This window comes from Enoplosus armatus, chromosome 6 (assembly GCF_043641665.1).
Source record: "Enoplosus armatus isolate fEnoArm2 chromosome 6, fEnoArm2.hap1, whole genome shotgun sequence".
NCBI classification, from domain to species: Eukaryota; Metazoa; Chordata; class Actinopteri; order Centrarchiformes; family Enoplosidae; genus Enoplosus; species Enoplosus armatus.
Genome location: NC_092185.1, coordinates 4,744,342 through 4,763,750, shown reverse-complemented (window position 1 = coordinate 4,763,750; position 19,409 = coordinate 4,744,342). Strand labels below are relative to the sequence as shown.

Genomic DNA, 19,409 nt, shown 5'->3' with positions numbered 1-19,409 from the left:
GGAGATGGTGTTTGTCTTGTTTGTGTAATAAACAGCTGCCAAGGGATTAGATGTGTGTAGGGAGAGATGCGTGGGCCTCCATCAGGAGGGGGTTTCTGCAGTTATGGTTTCCCTGCTCGGTTTGTCAGGCGGGCATGGAAACAGGACAAAAACAGAAACACCGGGGGAAGACTGGAGGCTTCCGATGTTTGAGAGGCAAGAAAACTACAGGTGGGAGTTTCCTCATAATGTCATATCTCACAAATAAATAAATAAATACATGAATGAAAGCATGAATATTTACTCATTTCTATTATTGGCTACATAACTCTGACCACTTTAACCAGAGTCCTCTCCATTGTAAATCAGAAAAGACTCAAGGCTGCAGCACAGAATATTCAGAGATGCTGTTGAGCAGTCCGAGGTCCACAGGGTTAGAGGCAGTAACAGCATAAATGTTTCACTCCTTCACTCAAAACCATGTGTAAAAAATTCAAGGCTCCACAGGTTTCTGAAGCAGCAGCGGCTTTTCGTCCACCTCTGAAGACAGAAACGACAGAAGTCAGGCAGGAAGTTCTGCAGGACTGCAGAAAAAGACTGAACAAACTTTTTACTGTGGGTGTGAAAGCCAGAGAGGTAGTTAAAGCTTCATAGTTTCAGGCTGCCATCCAGCTGTGCTGCTGCTGCTCTGCCTCCCTGCAGATACCAGCCACACATTCTGGATTGTGGTGGTTAAGATCTTGATCAACTGACTCAGAATGAAAAAACCTTCTTCAGGTGGCTCGGCTCTTCGAAGGCTCAAACTTTCCTGCATTTTGCATCATGTTGTCTCCAAACATATCCGTCTCGTGTGCCTTAATAAAAGACTTTTAACAAGATTGACTCGAATTTCTTTGTGGTATTTACAACGAAAAGGAAAAAAAATAAAAGAAAAACAAGATTACTATTGACTTCTCCTCTAGCCACACGGTTTAGTCGAAGTCCTGCACAGATCAGGTCAGATTTGTAGCTCTGCAGGGAGAGCATGATCAACTGCTTTTTCATCTGGAAATGTAAATTATTCATTTGAATTAAGAATAAACCTGAGTCCCCTTGCTCACTGGGAAATAAACATCCTTTATTTTCTCTAGACCGCCTCGGGTGAAACCTTGGCCGTTTCCTTCCTCTCGTCTGATTCACAACATGTTTAATCTGCTCCTGGAAGATTTCATCAATACCAGACACTTGTTCGATAAAACATTAATCAAAACCGAGCTGAGCATTGAAAACCTTCTAACGCTTCAAAAAGGCTGTTTGGCAGAAAGGGACGAGATCCTTTAAAAAACAAGCTGACGGGAAGCTGCAAAGCTCATTTAAATCAACATTCAAACTATGTAAACAAGGAAAGACTAGATGTTGCACGGCTGGTTTCTCTGCTTCAGTGTCTCGACAACAACTTCCTCCAAAGCCGTCCGGTTTACGGTCAGTCTGACTCATATCTCTAAAGAGCACACTGATGTCACTGCATTACACAAACCCCAGAAAACCTTTTAATGTTTAAATCAGCAAACAGGACATAAAATTAATATCTGGCTGAGGGGGAAAGTAATGGATAAATACCGAGCTAATCAGCTAACAGCAGAGCCATTATGACTTCTCCAGTTTGGAAATGCCCGAGCAGTGCACATTTTGTTCATTTCCTAAAATGTTCACTCCCAGTGGTGGTGGTGGTGCCTCCGACTCAGATGTTGGTTTCGACACAATTGATATGTTGTGACACGCTTTACCTTTATCAAAAATTTGTAGCTCCTGCGATTTCGATATTGCACTTGGCCATGTTGCGATTTGTCAAACTATTGCTTAAATGGCCACAATCCATGATGCATTTGTAAATATTTCATCACACACTTCGTACTTTTATCTGCCGACTGTCAACCTCAACTGAACCAGACTGGAATATTAGCAATGAGGTCCGACACCCAACTCTACCGTTGGACTCCGACTTTTACTTTGATAAAAATCAGTACAGTCTGCAGGCCTCGAAATGTGACTTTGCAGGTTTCTTTCGATGCCTGTGACGAAAATGCTGATAATAATCCAGTGCTGAGACCTGGATCTGGCTTCACTTTGGTCGTTGTGAGCTGACACATCAGCCTTGGACATTGTTCAAGAACCACATTTGTGCTCTTTCAATGTTTTAGTCTTTCAGCTGCAAACTAACTTTGCTTTTAAATTCCATGCTAAACATTTTCCAAATCAACCACCACTTTTTAATTTGTTTTCTTTCTCTTCATTGGTTTCAGTTAATTTCTATGAAAAATCTCCCCGCAGAGCATGGAAATGTGAAAATCCGCACGTAGTCCAAATTAAGGTTTAAAAGTTCATTCTTGACTTTGAAAACAGCAGATGACAAAACAATCTTGCCTCAACATCCATTTAGTAGCTTTCCGTTGTATTACACGATCAGCAGCTTAAAATGTTCCTCAACTTTTGATTTAAAGCTCCAGATAAGATAAGATATAGACCTTGAGGTGAGATTGTTTCATAAATTGTTCTTCATTATTGGCAGATGCTATTCCAAAGTAAAGACAACATGTGATGCCTAACTTAATGAAGGATTACAATTAATAAATATGACTAAGTGACACAGCGTATGATTTCCACATACAGTTATAAACATCAAACACTCTGGATTTTCTTTTCCACATTAAAAAAAAACAACCAATGTCATCATTAATGTGTTTTCTGGGAGGTGAAACCCCGAGGTGTGAGCATCATGGAGGCCCAAAGTGAACCAGCTGAAGGCTGAGTTTGCGCATGGGCCGACGCTAAGCACCAGCTCGCGTCATTAACTCCCCCTCCAGAGCCACGTTTCTGTGCAGTTTTATTAATGGTCTTCTATCACGTCACCTCCTCACAATCAGGAGACGGCCTTCCTTCAGTTGAGTGGCACAGAGGAGGGAAAATAATCGCTCGACACTAAAGTCCAGCACACGTTCTGTCCCTAAAACTTTAAGGGTTACAGCGTAACTACAGCAGCTACATGCATAGGCTCTAAGGCTAAACCATAGCTGACCTGCGCCTGATATAAAATGTTGCCAACATTAAGGAAGTTGAATAACTCTCCTTTTCAGTAACACATATCTAACAAAAACATCTCCACTGCAAACCTTCTGCTCTCCACGATCACCAGGCTATCACAATGAATGAAACAACGCGAATATAGCGTTTGCCAGGCAGTAGTCTATTCAATAATTAGACAAGGTGACAAGTTACTTGGATATAACTCCAGTGATACAAGTACACGTGTAGCCCACCGTCACTTTATCACTTTAGCCTCACTGATTGGCTCTCCTACAGCCCATCACAGCTGTATTTGCTGAGTGAATCATTACCAGTTCAAACCCAACACTTCCTGTACTGTTTCACATTAAAAACTTCCCACCACCAAACCACTGGAGGGCTTTTATTCCGAAGCAAATCCAGCTTTATGTATAACTGAGGTAAGTAACCAACTTTTGAAGCCAGACCAACATTAGCATTGTGTCAAAAACTGCAGCCTTGTCCTTCATTTCAATGTGTACACTGTGTTGGCACAGCAGTGGACCTTACTCAGAGGGATTTCCCTAAAAAACAGGGTTATTCAGCCAAAACGCTGGCTCAACTTTTGCGTCATCCAGCAAGGTGTTGCGTTGGCTAATTTAATATGTATTCTAAACCTGTACAGTATTTTGTCTTCTGATAAACATTCAAACACATGGATCTGTTACTCAAACTCGACTTCTATCATTGTACCTGAAACAACGCGCCCCACACCAACGCAGCCCCTCCAGTATTTTAGATGCAGTGCTATTTACAGTATCAACGCTCCCGAACTCTTTGGTCTGCAAGGAAGGTCTTTTCAGCCAGAAGTGGACTTTTTGACAAGTTGGATCAGGAGGATTGACCATCAGCGTTTCAGCAACAAGGAAGTGCTCCGACTCCGTTATTTTGTCTTTTAATTTCCTGTCTGTCTGCAGTGGGAATTAGTGTAGATTGACATCTACTACTTGTGATCACCTTGTGCCTCCAAACATCCGGCCAATTTTATAATATTACGTACAGCATGAAGCACTACCAGAGCTGGAACGAATAAGTCTGGAGACTCATTTGGTCCGTTAGACTATTACAAACAGTTTTCCACGACATGGGCTTATATGTGTTTTCATTCGTTGATGAATCAGATTCCTGTCCAACAAACTAAAAATCTGGTTAAGTGATCGTTAGTGAAGAATGTAAATAATTTTTTTCACCATAGAAACATCAACCTAATGTACTGCTGCAACACACAGTAAGCTAGTTGAGCCATTTGTGAGCTAGTTGACGCCAAACTTAACTTTGTGCCGAAGATCGTCTTTTTTAATTCGATATCTGTGATGGAGGTGATGGTGTCAAATCACATGACCTCCTCTAAAACGTGTACGTGTGCTCCCAACTTTGAGAAATGTACGGCAGGCTGTTTGAACAGATCAGGACTTGTATTTACTATCGCCTGTAATAGCAACCGGAAGGTAAGAGACAAAACCAGAAGTGGAACAAACAAAAAAAAAAAAAGGGGGTGGGCCCGCATAAGGTCAATAAGGAGAAGCAGATACAGTGAGCTGTTACATGAGGAGCTGCAGGCCACAGACTCAAACTTATCAAAATCATCTACAAGCTTGCCAGTCACACAACAGTCACACTGGACTGCATTGCAGTTCTGGTTGTACCAGCATGACGTGACAGGGCGGAAATCAATATGACAGCTAAAGGATATTTTTCCAGTATTGCTTTATATCACAATATGTCTGTATAATCTATGTAAAATCACAAAATGAAATCAACTACTACGACTAGTTTTCACCGAGTGTTGAAATTCAGTGAAAACACTGGCTGTTCTCAGATCTGCTTCTTGTCACAGTTTGCACCTCAGTTTTCCCTCTGATGACTTATTCATCTGCAGATAAATCCACTCCTGCCAATGAACCGTTATCCTGAGTGTTTCATTGATTTCTCCATCCTGCAGTGATCCAGAGGAGTCTGCTGGGCAAGGGTCAGGGGATTCAAACTGGCAACCCACCACACACACCTACTGCCACCTGCCACCAGGGAGTACTGCAACATGACAAACTCTACTTCCTCTGTGAGACGATAAAATCGATGCCACATTCCCCAGTCTTTTAATGAATTCACACTCTCTATATTTATGAATTAACGCAGGGACAAGCACGACTTCCAGCATCGTTTGGAGTGAAAATAAAAACTCAGGAAGAGGGTGATTCCTCCTGCTGGATCTCAAGTTTCTGTCTCATTAATGTGACATGGGTTTAATATTCTGAACTTACACTTGCGCACAAATAAACTCCCACGTCTGCCTTCTGTCGGAGCAGATTCATCACTCACACACACATACGTTGAATGAAAACGCCTCGTGTGCATATTGAAATGAAACACCACGAGACACTCATTAACAAGCCTCCCAGCGGGACAGGAGAACATGGGGGGGGGGGGTTCAGTCAGAACTGAAAGCTTGCAGGTCCAGGCTGCCCTCCAGCACAGCAGAAACCCATTCATCTGAATCTAACACGAACAAACCCGGGGAGAGCTATTTACCAAACCAGCCGAATGGCCCTTTAATGTGGTGTTGCCAAGGACGGTGCTTCAATGCATCCTGCAATCAACGCAAAGAACAACTTCAGACTGAACACAAAGCCCCGTCAGCCTCACATTTAGCATGAAAAAGAGCTCATTTTAACACATGTACAGATCTACTCTCACGTATATAGCGCAGGGATTCTCAATAAACAGTTGCTATATCAACCCCAGTGAAGCAATTTTAATGTTGCATTGCATGGTATTTGAAGTGGAGGAAACCCCACCGAGTGATGGTTTACATGTATTTATGTTTGCATTTAAAGGCTTGTAGCACAAATATAGATTATACTGAGGTTATGGTGAGTCTAAACAATGTGGGGTTTAAGAGGAAGTGGGGTGATGGCTTACTGAGATGGTATTTTACCCAAATTTCTGATTTGATGGGAGCTGAATTGGTTTGAATGAGTTAATGCTGGCGTTAAAGGGTGGTTGGTTCGTTGACATGTCCTTTTTCAAGGCAATTCAAAAACCTGCTAAGAGCATATACTAAAACCACTGATACTCACGGTTCTCTCGAATGTCTTTACCACAATATCAGATTCCTTTCGGATTTCTGTCAATTTAAGATTGACATGACACGCACCAAGCGGATACACACAAAACAAAAGTCCAAAAGATCTATCATTCAACAAGTCAAGTGAATGTTCAATTCGGCTTTCATTTCATGCACTATGTAGTGCTTGTTTAAGAAATATTTCAAAGGTAACAGCTGGATCACAATGGGTGCCGTCGCCCCCAATGGAGTGTTTTAGTACGGCAACAATGTGGAAGCAACAGGAGAATCGAAGAGAAAAGAAACAATTTTGTTCAAATAAGTGATTCGTGGTGGATCAAACGTATGCCGAATTAATTGTCATCTCCTTATGATCCCAAAAACATTAGACGTCTTGTTGTTAGTTAGAAATATTTAGTCAAGTAAGATGGTCAGCTTTAAATAGACACATTTTTAATGGAAGTTAGACAGCAAGTCCCTCCATACCAGACAACAGGTGCATGTTGTTTCAGTGCGGCAGTCTCACCTTCTGCTGCCGCCGGGCCATGTCGGTGGGCTGCTTGGCGTTGAACGGGTAGGCTATGCACCGCAGGACGAACACATAAATCTGCAGTTTAATTTTCCTCTCCTCTTCCTCCTTCTGGATCCGCTCGCGCTCCTTCCTCTCCTCCTCTTCACCTGTAGCGTTGCAGTCTTTAGCACCTTTGCCGGGGGCACCTCCAGGTGCGGCGGGCTGTCGCTGCTGGCCGCCCGCCCGGCTGTCGTTCCCCCGTTTCCCTGCCGAGGAGGCAGCCGGTTTCCGCGGAGCCTCCTGGACAACTTCTGGGTCTGACTCCCCGCCGGTGTCTTCGCTGGAGGACGGGTCCAGCATGGTTCACGGCGTTAAAACTCCGGTTCAAACCGACAAAACAAAAGAAAGAGAAACAACTGTTTAAGCTTTAGTTTGTTTGTTTTAGTCGACGTGGCGTTGCCGGCTGCACTTTACCGACCGACGGTCTTACCCGGCTGCGGTCGGTGGTGCGTTTGGAGCTCCAGCTCTGACAGGAACGTCGGGGGTGTTTTTGGGGAGGGGGGGCCGGTGGGCGGAGTTTTAACGGTTAATATTTGGAGGTTGTCGCCGCGTGCGCTCCGTCATCCACCGGGGATGAGTGTCGGAATGGCAGCGCGCGCTCGCCGAAACTCACTACTGCACAGAGCTCGTGCGCTCTGTGACTGAGCGCTCCAGCACACAGGTGAGCAACCTGTAGCTGCAACCAGAGATAGCAGAAGAACAGCGACGAGGTCTCACTCTGTCCGTGTTTCAAGAACCTCAAAACTCCCGAGTATTCTTTAGATGTTATATTGTAAACAACCACACGCTTATGGAAGCCCATTACCGCCAGAATGACAACAATAAAAACAGTCATTATCGTTCATTTCAATGTAAATAAGGCTTTTATCAATATTAACAAACTATATAAGCATTTTATCCCATCATTTAAAAATAGAAATATTATTAACCCCAACAAAACATTTTGTTTATTTTTGTATGTAGGCATTGATATATTTATTTTAAAATATCAAAGTTCAATATATGTGCATTCGTATATGTATATTTACTCATACTGTATATACATGAATATAAAATACCTGCCAATTTTTTTTTCCCTTTTTTCTAAAATGTAATTGATCATACACATCCTATTAACTTATTTAATTGACTTTGTTAATCAAGTATTTATTCAGTTATTTCTGTTCATATTATGTGGCTAATAAGTTAGCCACCGTCAAGACTGTGAACTTCCTGTGAGTTAATGAAAATGGCTGTCTGAACTGCTAAAAAGGGAGATTAAAAAGTAAAAAAAAAAGTATAAAAAGAGAAATTACATGTATTAATGAGGGTGGACAAAATATTAGAAACAACTACAGCTCACCACAAACTACAGCCTCCAACATTAACATGAAGTTGAATCAACACATCTCTGAAACAGTTTCAGCAGAAACTGAACATTCGAGGGAGACGGAAGGAAGAATGTATTGCAGGGCTGCTGAATTAGGATTGGTTTCAGTTGGGTGCATCATATTCATACTGTATATTTATATATAAGTATATGTAAATAACCCATGTTTGGACGTTGTGACTTACAGACACTGTGGCCACTAGAGGTCATCGTTTCTGTGGTGTATTTTACCACCGATCAGTCAAATTAGAGCTTTCAATACAGAAGGAGTTTACAGACCAACAAAGGCATCAAATACATATAGAAACAACATGTAACTGGATACACAACTTCTCTTTGTGTGTGTGTGTGTGTTTGATGCTGTAGCCTTATTGGAGGTTCAGAACATTACAGCTTCATGTTTTTAATTACTGACTTTTTATAATCAGTTTTGAGATTTCCAGGCTTGTTTGATTTTGATTCGCTGCTGAGTACTTAGAGTGCAGGCGCAGTGCACATACAGAACTACATTGCAGACACACTGAGGACCAAGTTTTCCAATTTTACAGCCCTAATAGATCCAAAAATAGAAACAACATCAAAGTGAAGAAACAAAAATAACTGATAAGTTTGAAAAGACACTCATTGTCGAATATCTATAATAAATATACATATCAATATATCTAACATGTTTAAAATCAGATTATCAGTTTGGGGCTAACATATTAGCAAGCAGATACCTCCACATCCAGCAGAGCAACACAACACAATCCTCCAATGGAGCTCTATGGCACAGAGGAATGAGACAAATCAAGGCTTTGGATACACACCCAATATTTGTCAGGAGGATCAATTCATTGTTGGGGTGGGTCTGCACATGAAAGAAAATTAAATACCACCACCTTATCCTTTGATTACAGTGATTAGGTTTAGAAAAATAAAAAAACCTTAATACAAAAACAAAGATGTTATATACAACCTGGACGACCAGTCTTACAACAGGGGCTCCTAAATGTTTGAATGTGCTGTCGGTGGAGAGGGGGCAATCAATAAACAACAATCAATACATTCACTCAGGATTCAGAGAGTAAAAAAAACATGAATCTATTCCTCCTGAGCAGCGATAATTAAGAGGCCCCTGGAGGTCCCTGAGCCTCACACTGAGGTCCATGCCTGGGGGACCCATCATCACGGCATTGTGGAGTTGTACCCGGGGAGGACTAACGCCCAATCAGGGTACGTATTCAGAGAGAATAATGGAACTCCCCACGTCGCCACAGCCAACAGGACGGCAAGTACGCCGATCACATTGACGCCTAGCCCCGCCTTCACCTGTAGCAACAGTCAGACATGGTTATGCTTTAACATACGCAGAATAAAATTTCATACTGAATGTTTTGCATTGCAACCTGTATAGAGTTCATGAAGGCGTAAATTATAACTGCTTTTTGTTTCTCTGTTTACACTACAGGACTTACCATGTCCATGATGTTGATGTGTCCATAGGCGAACACGACGGCGTTGGGGGGGTTGGATACTGGAAGCAGGAAGGAAAAGGATGTGCACAGGGTGGTGGGGATCAGGACGTACAGTGGGTTGACGTGGATGGCCTCAGCCTGAAGAAAGACGAATCACACAAACACAAATACCCGTAACTGCTCCGTCATTTAACAACAACAGTGATCAAAGTGGGATTGTCATTGGTCCATCTGTCTTTCACACACAATAGTTTGAACACTGCAAACAACAATCGTCCATTCATATTTCACACCTACTGAAAAAACAAACAAACAACGAACACGAGAAAATAGTGGGGTTTATTGACAACATTGTAATGTATTAATAAAATACAACACATCAAACTTTGGGGGATGGAAGGATAAAGTCCTGGACTTATTTCCACCTTTGTCCCTGGAGAAGTTAGAAAACCTAGCTAGTTAGCTTCCAAAAGTTAGCTAGATGGCCCATTATGCTCTGTTTGCTAAAAGGACACCACACTCACCAGGTCAAGAAAAACTTCAAATCACTTCTGCAGTGTAATGCTGTTTATCTGTATATACATTTTAAAATAATGTATGGATTCATATAAAAACTTGAATGGCACGTCGGTATTAGTATGGTAGGGATAAAATTATTGTGATGTTACTTTTTAATGTTGAATAGGTTGTACATTGTAAGAATGGCAGGCATAGTAAGCTTTACGCTTTTGTTGGGAGTAATTGTGCTTTTTTTTGTTGCTTCTTTTTTCTTTTTGCCTAACTCTTTGTGTCATTACCTACAGCCCAAGATACATGAATTCATTCAAAATTTAACATCAAGGCTGAAACGGTCATCTCAGTCATGAGATTAGAAACTCCACTGTTGGCTAGTGACTGAAGGTATTAAAAAGAATTAAAAACCAAAAACACAGTTTGTGTTTGTACAAAATGAACCTACCAGAGGAGAGAGGATGGGGAGGAAGATGGTGATGGTGGCGGCGTTGCTGGCCACCTCTGTTACCGTGGTGACGATGATGCAGGCGACTGTGATCGTGGCCAAGACTGGAAGATCACCCAGAGGTGTCAGCAGCTCGGCCACCCACAAAGACAGGCCCGACTCCTGCACACACACACACACACACACACACACACACACACACACACACACACACACACACACACACACACACATCATGATGACTGACGAATCAGCAAGCTACCAGCTTTAACGTATGTTTCTGCCTGGTTTTAGATGATTAGAAGGTCAGTTCACCCAAACTACCAGAGGACATATTCCCTCTCTTCCCTCTAGTGGTATGTATGCTCTGTGGATTATCCAGAGGAAAAGACACGTTGCTTTTGAATGTTCAGAGGGCGATATCTCAAAACCTCAGCAGATAACTAAACAAAGTGCCTTCACAGCACTTTGCTGTGAAGTGTTAAGTGAGAAAATGTTGTGATGTTGTGATGTGATTGTTGGCAGAGACTGACTGGACTGGATCGGTGCGTTCAAGGAATCAGGTTTCATTAAAGTTCCTTTCATTCCTTATGAGTCATATCAGAGTGCATATCTTTGCCTAGTGTGTCTTGGCAGCTGTGCTTTTTCATCGAGGGTGTCTGGGTTTTTACCACAATCTACCTGAACAGGCCAGTATGACCTCACAGGTGTCTTTAAAGTCTCTAATAAAAACAAATTCTTACAGACTGGCGTTTAGATAAACTTGTGTTGTGCCCTTCAGGGTCTTTTGTCGTATATATTTCTTTGCGGTATTTATTTTATACAATTATTTTTATTATGTCTCATCTCACATCCCATTTCTTGTGTTATTTCTGTCATCCTATCTTTTATTTTGTCTGTTCAGTTTGTAAACAGGGACAAGAATGAACTGTAAAATAACACAAGTCCTTAACGTGCTCAGAAAAAAAGAAGGAAATTTGAACATCTGCAGTTTCATTACAATAAGCAAACTCCCTCTGCTAATAAGGATTGTGTGATGTGATCGAAAGCTCCAGGGGAGCTACTAAATGGATCCTGAGGTGAGATTGTTTAAAGCTTCAATAATGCTAAGATTATCTCACGGTGGTTTTACAGCGGGTTATATAGGAAGTAACTGCTCTTGACCAAGAAGTAGTCCTGTACAACCATAACATGTTGTTTTACACTTTAGCATTTGTATGGATTAAACAAACAGGATATAACATGTTAATTAGTGATCTTTAGCAGTGCTGGTAGGTGGATATGTTTACCTTTGGATAGAGCCAGGCTAACTGATTATCTTTGTGATAAGCTATGCTAACCGGCTGCTGGCTGTAGTTCCATGAACGTGGTATTGATCTTCTCATCTAACTCTCAGCAAGAAAGTAAAGAGCAACTTTCCAAAGAGTGAACTTTAAATTTCAAGAAAGTCCGTGTTTCTTCCTTCTTCAATCTAATTAAGTCTGCTATTTCTATAGGAAGAAGCTATGGTGAATGTACAGACTTTATGCTTCACACCTTTGTGCCTTCAGCGAGTGCGAAGCCTCCACCAACCAGCAGGGCCACTTTCCACGGCATGGAGGCCTGGAACTCCTTCCAGGAGATCATGGCCTCTGGAGAGAGAGAGTTAAAAACGTCTGCTCACATCTTTAGAGAAAGACAAAAACCGTCTCTCGACAGAATTAACACAGGCTAACAACTGGAACAGCTGCTGAAAAACAGATGATCAGAATATTCTTGATTATATTTTTATTATTAAGTGAAGGTAAAATCAGACATAATACACAGCTGTGGTGGAGTAAGAAGTACAATACTTTACTCTGAATTGTAGTGGAGGTATAAATGTACATAGCTACATTCCACATCTGGTTACCTGCTGATGTGAATGTTACAGTAGACTAACCTATCAGTCACAGCTAAATTGTAATGTCTTGTGTATTCACCGTATTTTCTGGAGGGTCCATAGGTAGGTATGAGGAAGAAGAGGAGGCCCAGCAGCAGAGCCACGGTGGCGTCAGTGATGTAGCTCGAGTGACTGGCCAAGACAAGAACAGGAAAAACTGATCAACTGGGAGCTTCTATATACTTTCTGACTGCCCTACCCTGTCTGTGGCGCTCGATCCCAAGCCCATTGGTTCCAACTGAAGATGCAGATATTTAAAAACAGCAAAAAAATGTAAAATTTCATTTTAAACAAGGCTCAGTAATTTACTAAAACAGCTGGCCACTGTAGTTTTTAGGGAACATTACTTAAACAGGAGGAAATAGTGCATTTGTTGGGGACTATTTTCAGTGGCGGATTAATCCACATTAGGTGTTCCAGTAAGTATTTGTGGCAGCAGATCGGTGTATGTGGGAGTCCAAATAAACTACAGTGAAACAAGGAAAAGGAATGTGACTCACTGAGGGAAGAGAGAAGCCCAGCCCAGCATGAAACCTGGAGATCTGGTCAGCCACAACAACACCATCACCAGGAAAACCACCCCAGTGACGATCTCCTGAGAACTGGAGGGAGGGAAATACGAATGAGGGAATGAATGAATGGATGAGTAATGAAATGGTGGATGAGTACATGTAAAGATGGGTACATGGAATAATAACTAACTCAGTGAATCAATGTGATGGATGAATCATAAAAAATGAATGAACAGATAAATGAAAAAAATGAATCAATTAATGAACATACAACTGACTAAATAAATGAATGAATGATTTAAGACATAACTGAATGGGTGAATGAATGAACATATGACAGATTGAATAAAGTCATGAATGAAGGAGTTTACAGTATAACTGAATAAATGCATGAATGAATGAATGAACAGATGGATATAACTAAATGAATGAAGGAATGAATAAATGGATGAATGAATATACAACTGAATAAATGCGCAAATGACAGATTGAATAAATGAATGAGTGAATGAACATAAAACTGAATAAATGAATGAGTGAGTAAATGAATGAATGAGTGAGTGATCACCTCATGGGTCCCAGCAACCTGCACTCGTCTTCTATCACTTTTCTTGCAGCTCTGTCTCTCTCTCGCTGCTCTCCTCCACATCGCCACAGGAACCTGAAGCTGTGTGTGTGTGTGTGTGTGTGTGTGTGTGTGTGTGTGTGTGTGTGTGTGTGTTCAGTGCACACAGACAGATTATATTATTGATAGCCGACAAAGAAATGCTCTCCGTGAACCAAATGATTGACTGTGATGGTTAAAAGCACATCGAGAGCACACGGCGCTGACTGGCTAATGAAAAGATTACTGAGCATGTGCAGAGGTCAGGGGCGCTCATATTTAACCTGTCTGACACTATCACACTGCTAATGCTAACATTAGCATTACACTCAGGCCTCAGCCTCAGATGATTGTGTTGAAATGAAAGCAGGTATCGTGGAGTTCTGAGATTATATCAAACATTTATCAAATCCATACTGAGTCATTCACATATTCAGAGTCTTTGAATGTTATTTTTGAACAATTTACAGCTTATTCTTTCAAGTCAAACTGATATTAAAATTCAATTTAGCTAAGAAACCACTATATATATGTATATATTGTTTACACAATCCACCAACCTCAATCAAGACGGAGACAGATATTCAATGTCTGACTTTAAGCAATCTTAAAAAATGTCAAAAAACAATTTCAGTGAACTTATTGCGCTCTATCCATCTCAAAACTTTTATCATTTTTAAAGTTGGAAAACCTCAACTGTCAATTTAAAGTTCTTAAAATCTGGGTGATACTAGCCATCGCAAATAGTACATCATAATGGCCTTGGACCGCACTGTGTCTTAAAAATTTGATATGGAAACTGTGATAATAGTTTTAATAATGAATCAGAACTGAAGTAAAGAGGAAAGGTAGGAACTGCATGACGCACACAGGTTAGTTGGAATAAAAACACAGATAGGAGGTGATCAGCGGAGCAAATGGTGTGTTGACACTCACTCTGAGCCAATGAAGAGCCAGTACAGCCATATCCATGTCAGCAGCAGCATGATAACACTGATGGGCAGGCACAACAGGAGCCAGTTCCCGAAGTTAATGCAGTTGCAGTTTGGGTAAATCCTGAATTTAAGGACAGTGTTTGAGGATTTAATTGCATTTTTTTAAATGCACAGAGAAGCTTAGTATCCTTTGTTTTTGGTTCTTTAATTCAATACTGTCCAGACGACTGAATTAAACAAACATTCGTCACAGGGGAATTTTAAATTGCAGTTTTATATTTAGCAAATACCAACCCTTTCACAGATTGACTTATTTTTTATTCATTTTATGTGCTGCTTCAAATGCCTTTCACAGGATTTTCTGTTTTGTCATTTCCTTCATTTTATATGTCATGTCTCCGTGTCTCTGACTCTATACACATTCACTGAGCATGTCTGGCGCGCCACTCACTGGTTGAGGTACTCCGAGAAGATGAGGTTGGGCGAGGTGCCGGGCAGCGTGGTGATGCCTCCGATGTTGGAGGAGTAGGCAACGCTGATGCACATGGCTTTACACATCATCAGGTCCTGCTTACTCCTGCTGGGAGCTTCAGGCTGACACACAGCATCCTGCAAGACAACACCAAAGGAGAAATGACCCCTGAGAAGCGACATCAGTAGTGGTAGTACTGATAGTAGCAGGACGAGTAGTGGTTGAAGTACAAGTTGTAGTGATAGTTGTATCATCAGTAGTAACGGTGGAATTAAAAGGAGTAAAATAATAGGATTAGTTAGCTTTAGTAGCAATATCTTTATAGGACCACTAATAATTATAACATTTCCTCTAATAGTAGTAGGGGTGGCACTAATATTAGTAGTATATACAGCAGTAGCAGAAGTAAAAACAGAAGCAGTAGTACCAGTAGTAGAAATAGCAGTAGCTGTGGTAGCATTAGTAGTAGCAGTAGCAGTACAGTACCAGTATTAGTAGCAGTATCAGAAACAGTAGCAGTAACAACAACAGTAGTAGCACTAGTGGCAGTAACAGCGGTAAAATAAGCTTAGCAATAGCAGTGGCAGTACTAGTATCAGTAGCAGTAGTACAGTAGTTACAGTAGCAGTGATAGTACTAGTAACAGCAGTTGCAGAATCAGCAGTAGTACTGTAGTAGTGGTTGTAGCAATGGCAGTAACAAAAGTAACAGTAACAACAGCAGTAATAATGGTAGCAGCAGTAGTAGTAAAAACTGTAGCAGTACTTATAGTAGTAGTATCAGCAGTATCAGCAGTAGTAACAGTAATATTATAAAAGTGGTACTGTTGGTTTTTGTACCTGAGATGCAACAGGCTGTGACTCTGTCTGGATCTCAACACATGTGAAGGTCTCCTCATGAACATCTGGATGCTTCTTGTCACTGAGAGACAGAGGAATATAGTATTAATGTATACTGGATGTACTGCGATGACAAGAACCTAGAATTCTAAGAGGTCATTTTTATGGCAATTAACAGAAAATGGTGGAAATTACCTCCCTGTGCGCCTGTGATGCTCTGCTCCCAACATGAAGCATGATCAGATAATTCTGACTTTTCTAACTCTTCAGAACATTGTGTGACTTTGACTACAGTTTTTGCTCGTGTTCATCGATTAATGTTGTTTGTCATCTACTTTATGACTGTTGATGTTGGTTTCTTGACAACAATTCTACTTCCACTTCTAATTCCATTTTATTCTGCTTTCAGTGATTTTACTTTCCTCCTGGTTGTGTTTTTTTAAATATTGTTTTGATGCATTTCTTCCTCTTTCTGCTTTATTCAAAACACTTTGAATTGCTTTGTGTTTGAATGGAAATAAACCAGCTCTGTATCCTACGGATCACATTTATATTGGATTAATCTGCAGTGCAAATACGTGCAACTTCACCTTTTAACTGCAGTACAACCACGTCCCAAACCTTATTGGTTGTCTAACCCTAACCATAGCTTACTTGCCATCAGTGATGGACAAGTTGAAAAAAAGGGTATCCTTTGAAATGTTTCGATACTCGTGCCGATATGATACCGGAGTTTCAGTACCGATTTGCAAGTTGTAACTAATACTTTATTAGATCAATCATACCGCCATAAATAAGAACATAACATTTTAAGTTGCCAGGTTGAGAAAAATCCCCTTGGCCATTATTCATATTTTCCATTTGGTAATATTGCAACTTCCACTGTCGCCATTACTAAATGCTTAATAAGTGGTTAATAAATTGATTATCCAGAAGGTAAGAGTTTTTTGTTTAAAAATGTGTTGATTCCCCACATTCCCCGGTATAAACACAGAATTAAACGTAAATCCAGGTACCATCCAGCTGCAGGTTGGGGTTGTCTTCACCGACACACACCCCTTCCTGGGCTCTCAGGATCTGCTGGAGGACAGCCTCCACGATGGGCATCACCATGGTAACAGCCGAAGTGTTTTGGACCCACATGGAGAGGAATGCACAGCCGGACATGAAGCCCAACATCAACCTGGAGACGACAGCATGGTGGTCGGAGCAGGAACATCTAGAAACACCTCACACTGTCATATTTACTTTCTAAACCCCAGCCACCACCATCCACTAACACACATTAAAATGACGAGCCAGCAGAGAAGGGTGGCGCTCACCATGCAGGGTTGACTCCCACCATGGTGACGAGCCTCAAGGCGATCCTGCGATGGAGACCCCACTTCTCGATGGATGTGGCGAGGCAGGTGACGCCCACCAGCAAGAAGTGAAAGTCTTTAAAGTACTCCTTTGCCACCTGGATGAGAAACACAGAGGGAGGAATAAGAAAGTAATTCAGAGAGTAATACAAGGAAATTTTAGTCCAGTTTCTAATGTAAATTTGTAGTTTACATTCACTTGTTGCCCGGTAACACTGAGGAAATACAATACAATAAAGAACAAAACGTACGTTGTAAATATTCAATAGTTACTTAAAAACAGCCATTATTAATTTTAACAAACTTAGGAAGATTGGGATATTTTAAGTATCAAATATTTTTCCTAATTTAACAGTGCTTTAATTTATCGTTTAATGAATCTGTTTCTGTCATTATCAAAGCTAGCATCAGGGTTAGCTAACGGTCGGAGGCTACCTAGCTAAACTAGCTAACTTTGTACCTTAGGTTAGTCCTGCTCCCAGTCAGCTATTGTCTCACGCTGCTGGTGTAAGGAATATTAATTTAACTAAATATTGTGTAGAATGTAGGTTAATTATCAGTTTCTTTGTTCGTCTTCGTTAGTAAAACAAATCATGAGGAGGGATTTAGAACAGCAACTTCTTAAAACTTAATTTTTCTTTCATGTTGAAGAATAGCTTGGCCTGCTAACAGACAGATGGACTCACGTCCGAGGACTTCATGATGCCAAACGTGGGGAAGAGGATGGCGGGGAGCATGGCGGTCATGGACAGAGGAATCACCTCTGTCACCCAGTACGTCGCCATCAGCAGCAATACAAAGGCACATTCTGCCTCCTACAGGGACAAAACACACACACACGCACACACACACACACACACACACACACACACACACACACACTGCTGCATTTACCTGTCATAGAGGAGTATAAAGAGAAAAAACAATAGTGCATACATTTCATTTTTCAGTTTGCTATAAAATAGTACATCCTGAGAACAACCAATCCGCAGCCACACAGCTCAGTGTTAGCTATTACTTTAAATCATAAAGTAAATGTGCCTTAAAACCACAACGAGGAGCAAAAAAGTTCTGTAGTGCTGCAGAGAGATAATTCTCTGTGGGTTCGTCACTATGAGCGACACCTTTCACACAAGCGATTTGATCCATAGTTAATTTAAAAACATTGATTAGTGCAGCTTCAACAAGAAAAGGAGAAAGCCTTCACAGATTCTGCCACACGTCTGACTGACGGGCAATTTCAACAACAAGTGCAAAGCAGAGATGATACTGTAAGATGAAGTGTTAGCACTGTTACCACAGTGATAACCACTGTTAAAAAATATTTCATTTTCTTTCAGAGCAGTAACGTTCTTTCATCCCTTCAGTTCAGTTTACTTTGATTCATATACTTCAGACAACAGCTACTGTTGCCCTTTGCCCTGGTCTGGGTGCCGGCATATAGAGGAAACTCACCTTTGTCCCGATGACAAGAGGAAGAGGAAGCAGCAGCAGGGGCGTAAGGACGATCAGGGCGACGCTGCGATAGTTCCTCAATGCTCTGCTCAATCTCATTGTCTTTTTCTTCTTTTTCTTGTTTCTTTTTTCTCCTCTTCTCTTGTTGTAATCCTGAGGTCATTAAACTAAAATACAGCGGCTGATAATTGACCTGTTGTCGAGCTGGCAGGAACGTAGCGTCAGGTTGGCCTTCTTCACAGAGACTCCAGCCTCAAACTGTTGCAGGTCACAGGTTATCTGTTGGAGTCTTCTTGAGCAAGACACCAAACCTGTTAACCTGCCGGTTATCTCTGTAACAACACAAAGGTGAGATAATAATGTGACACAGTGTTTAAGTTACGGCACTTTAAAATTTCACACTTTAATCTATTTCTGCACTTTTGTGGAAGTATAAATTTGTTTACAAAATGTATTTGTTTGCATCTTCAAAACTTTTACAGCTGGAACTTAGATTTTGAGCTGTTGGAGGGTGGATTTCTTTACTTTTGATGGAGATAGGCTAGCAGTTTCCCCATGATTCCAGTCTTTACGCTAAACTAGTGAACACGTCCTGGAGCTATCCCTGTACTGCACAGAGATGAGACTGATACCCGTCTTTTCAGCTAATTCTGGAGAAGATGGCTAAAAAGATTTCCTTTAAAGTTATAAAAGTTTTTTTTAACTGTGTAAACTTTTAAAAGGAGTTTTGTGACTTTCTCCCTGTACAAGAAAGATGGAAATCAGGTGTTATTTTTCACTGATTAGGAATGTTTACAAGTTGTAAACACATTAATTACTAAAATATTAGGC

The 19,409-nt window shown here is 41.0% G+C and overlaps 1 protein-coding gene across 1 annotated transcript; it reads right to left on the bottom strand.

Moving 5' to 3' along the window:
• Positions 1 to 9,231: 9,231 nt before the first annotated feature.
• slc13a1 (solute carrier family 13 member 1) lies at positions 9,232 to 18,677 on the bottom strand. The gene is made up of 15 exons (XM_070906958.1): positions 18,579 to 18,677; positions 17,810 to 17,938; positions 17,085 to 17,221; positions 16,779 to 16,945; positions 16,090 to 16,120; positions 15,763 to 15,853; positions 14,903 to 15,060; positions 14,453 to 14,572; positions 13,481 to 13,579; positions 12,901 to 13,002; positions 12,441 to 12,532; positions 12,016 to 12,110; positions 10,480 to 10,641; positions 9,522 to 9,659; positions 9,232 to 9,375 (listed from the first exon to the last, which is right to left on the bottom strand). The coding sequence occupies exons 1-15, from the start codon at positions 18,675 to 18,677 to the stop codon at positions 9,232 to 9,234; spliced, it is 1,764 nt and encodes a 587-aa protein (XP_070763059.1).
• Positions 18,678 to 19,409: the final 732 nt, after the last annotated feature.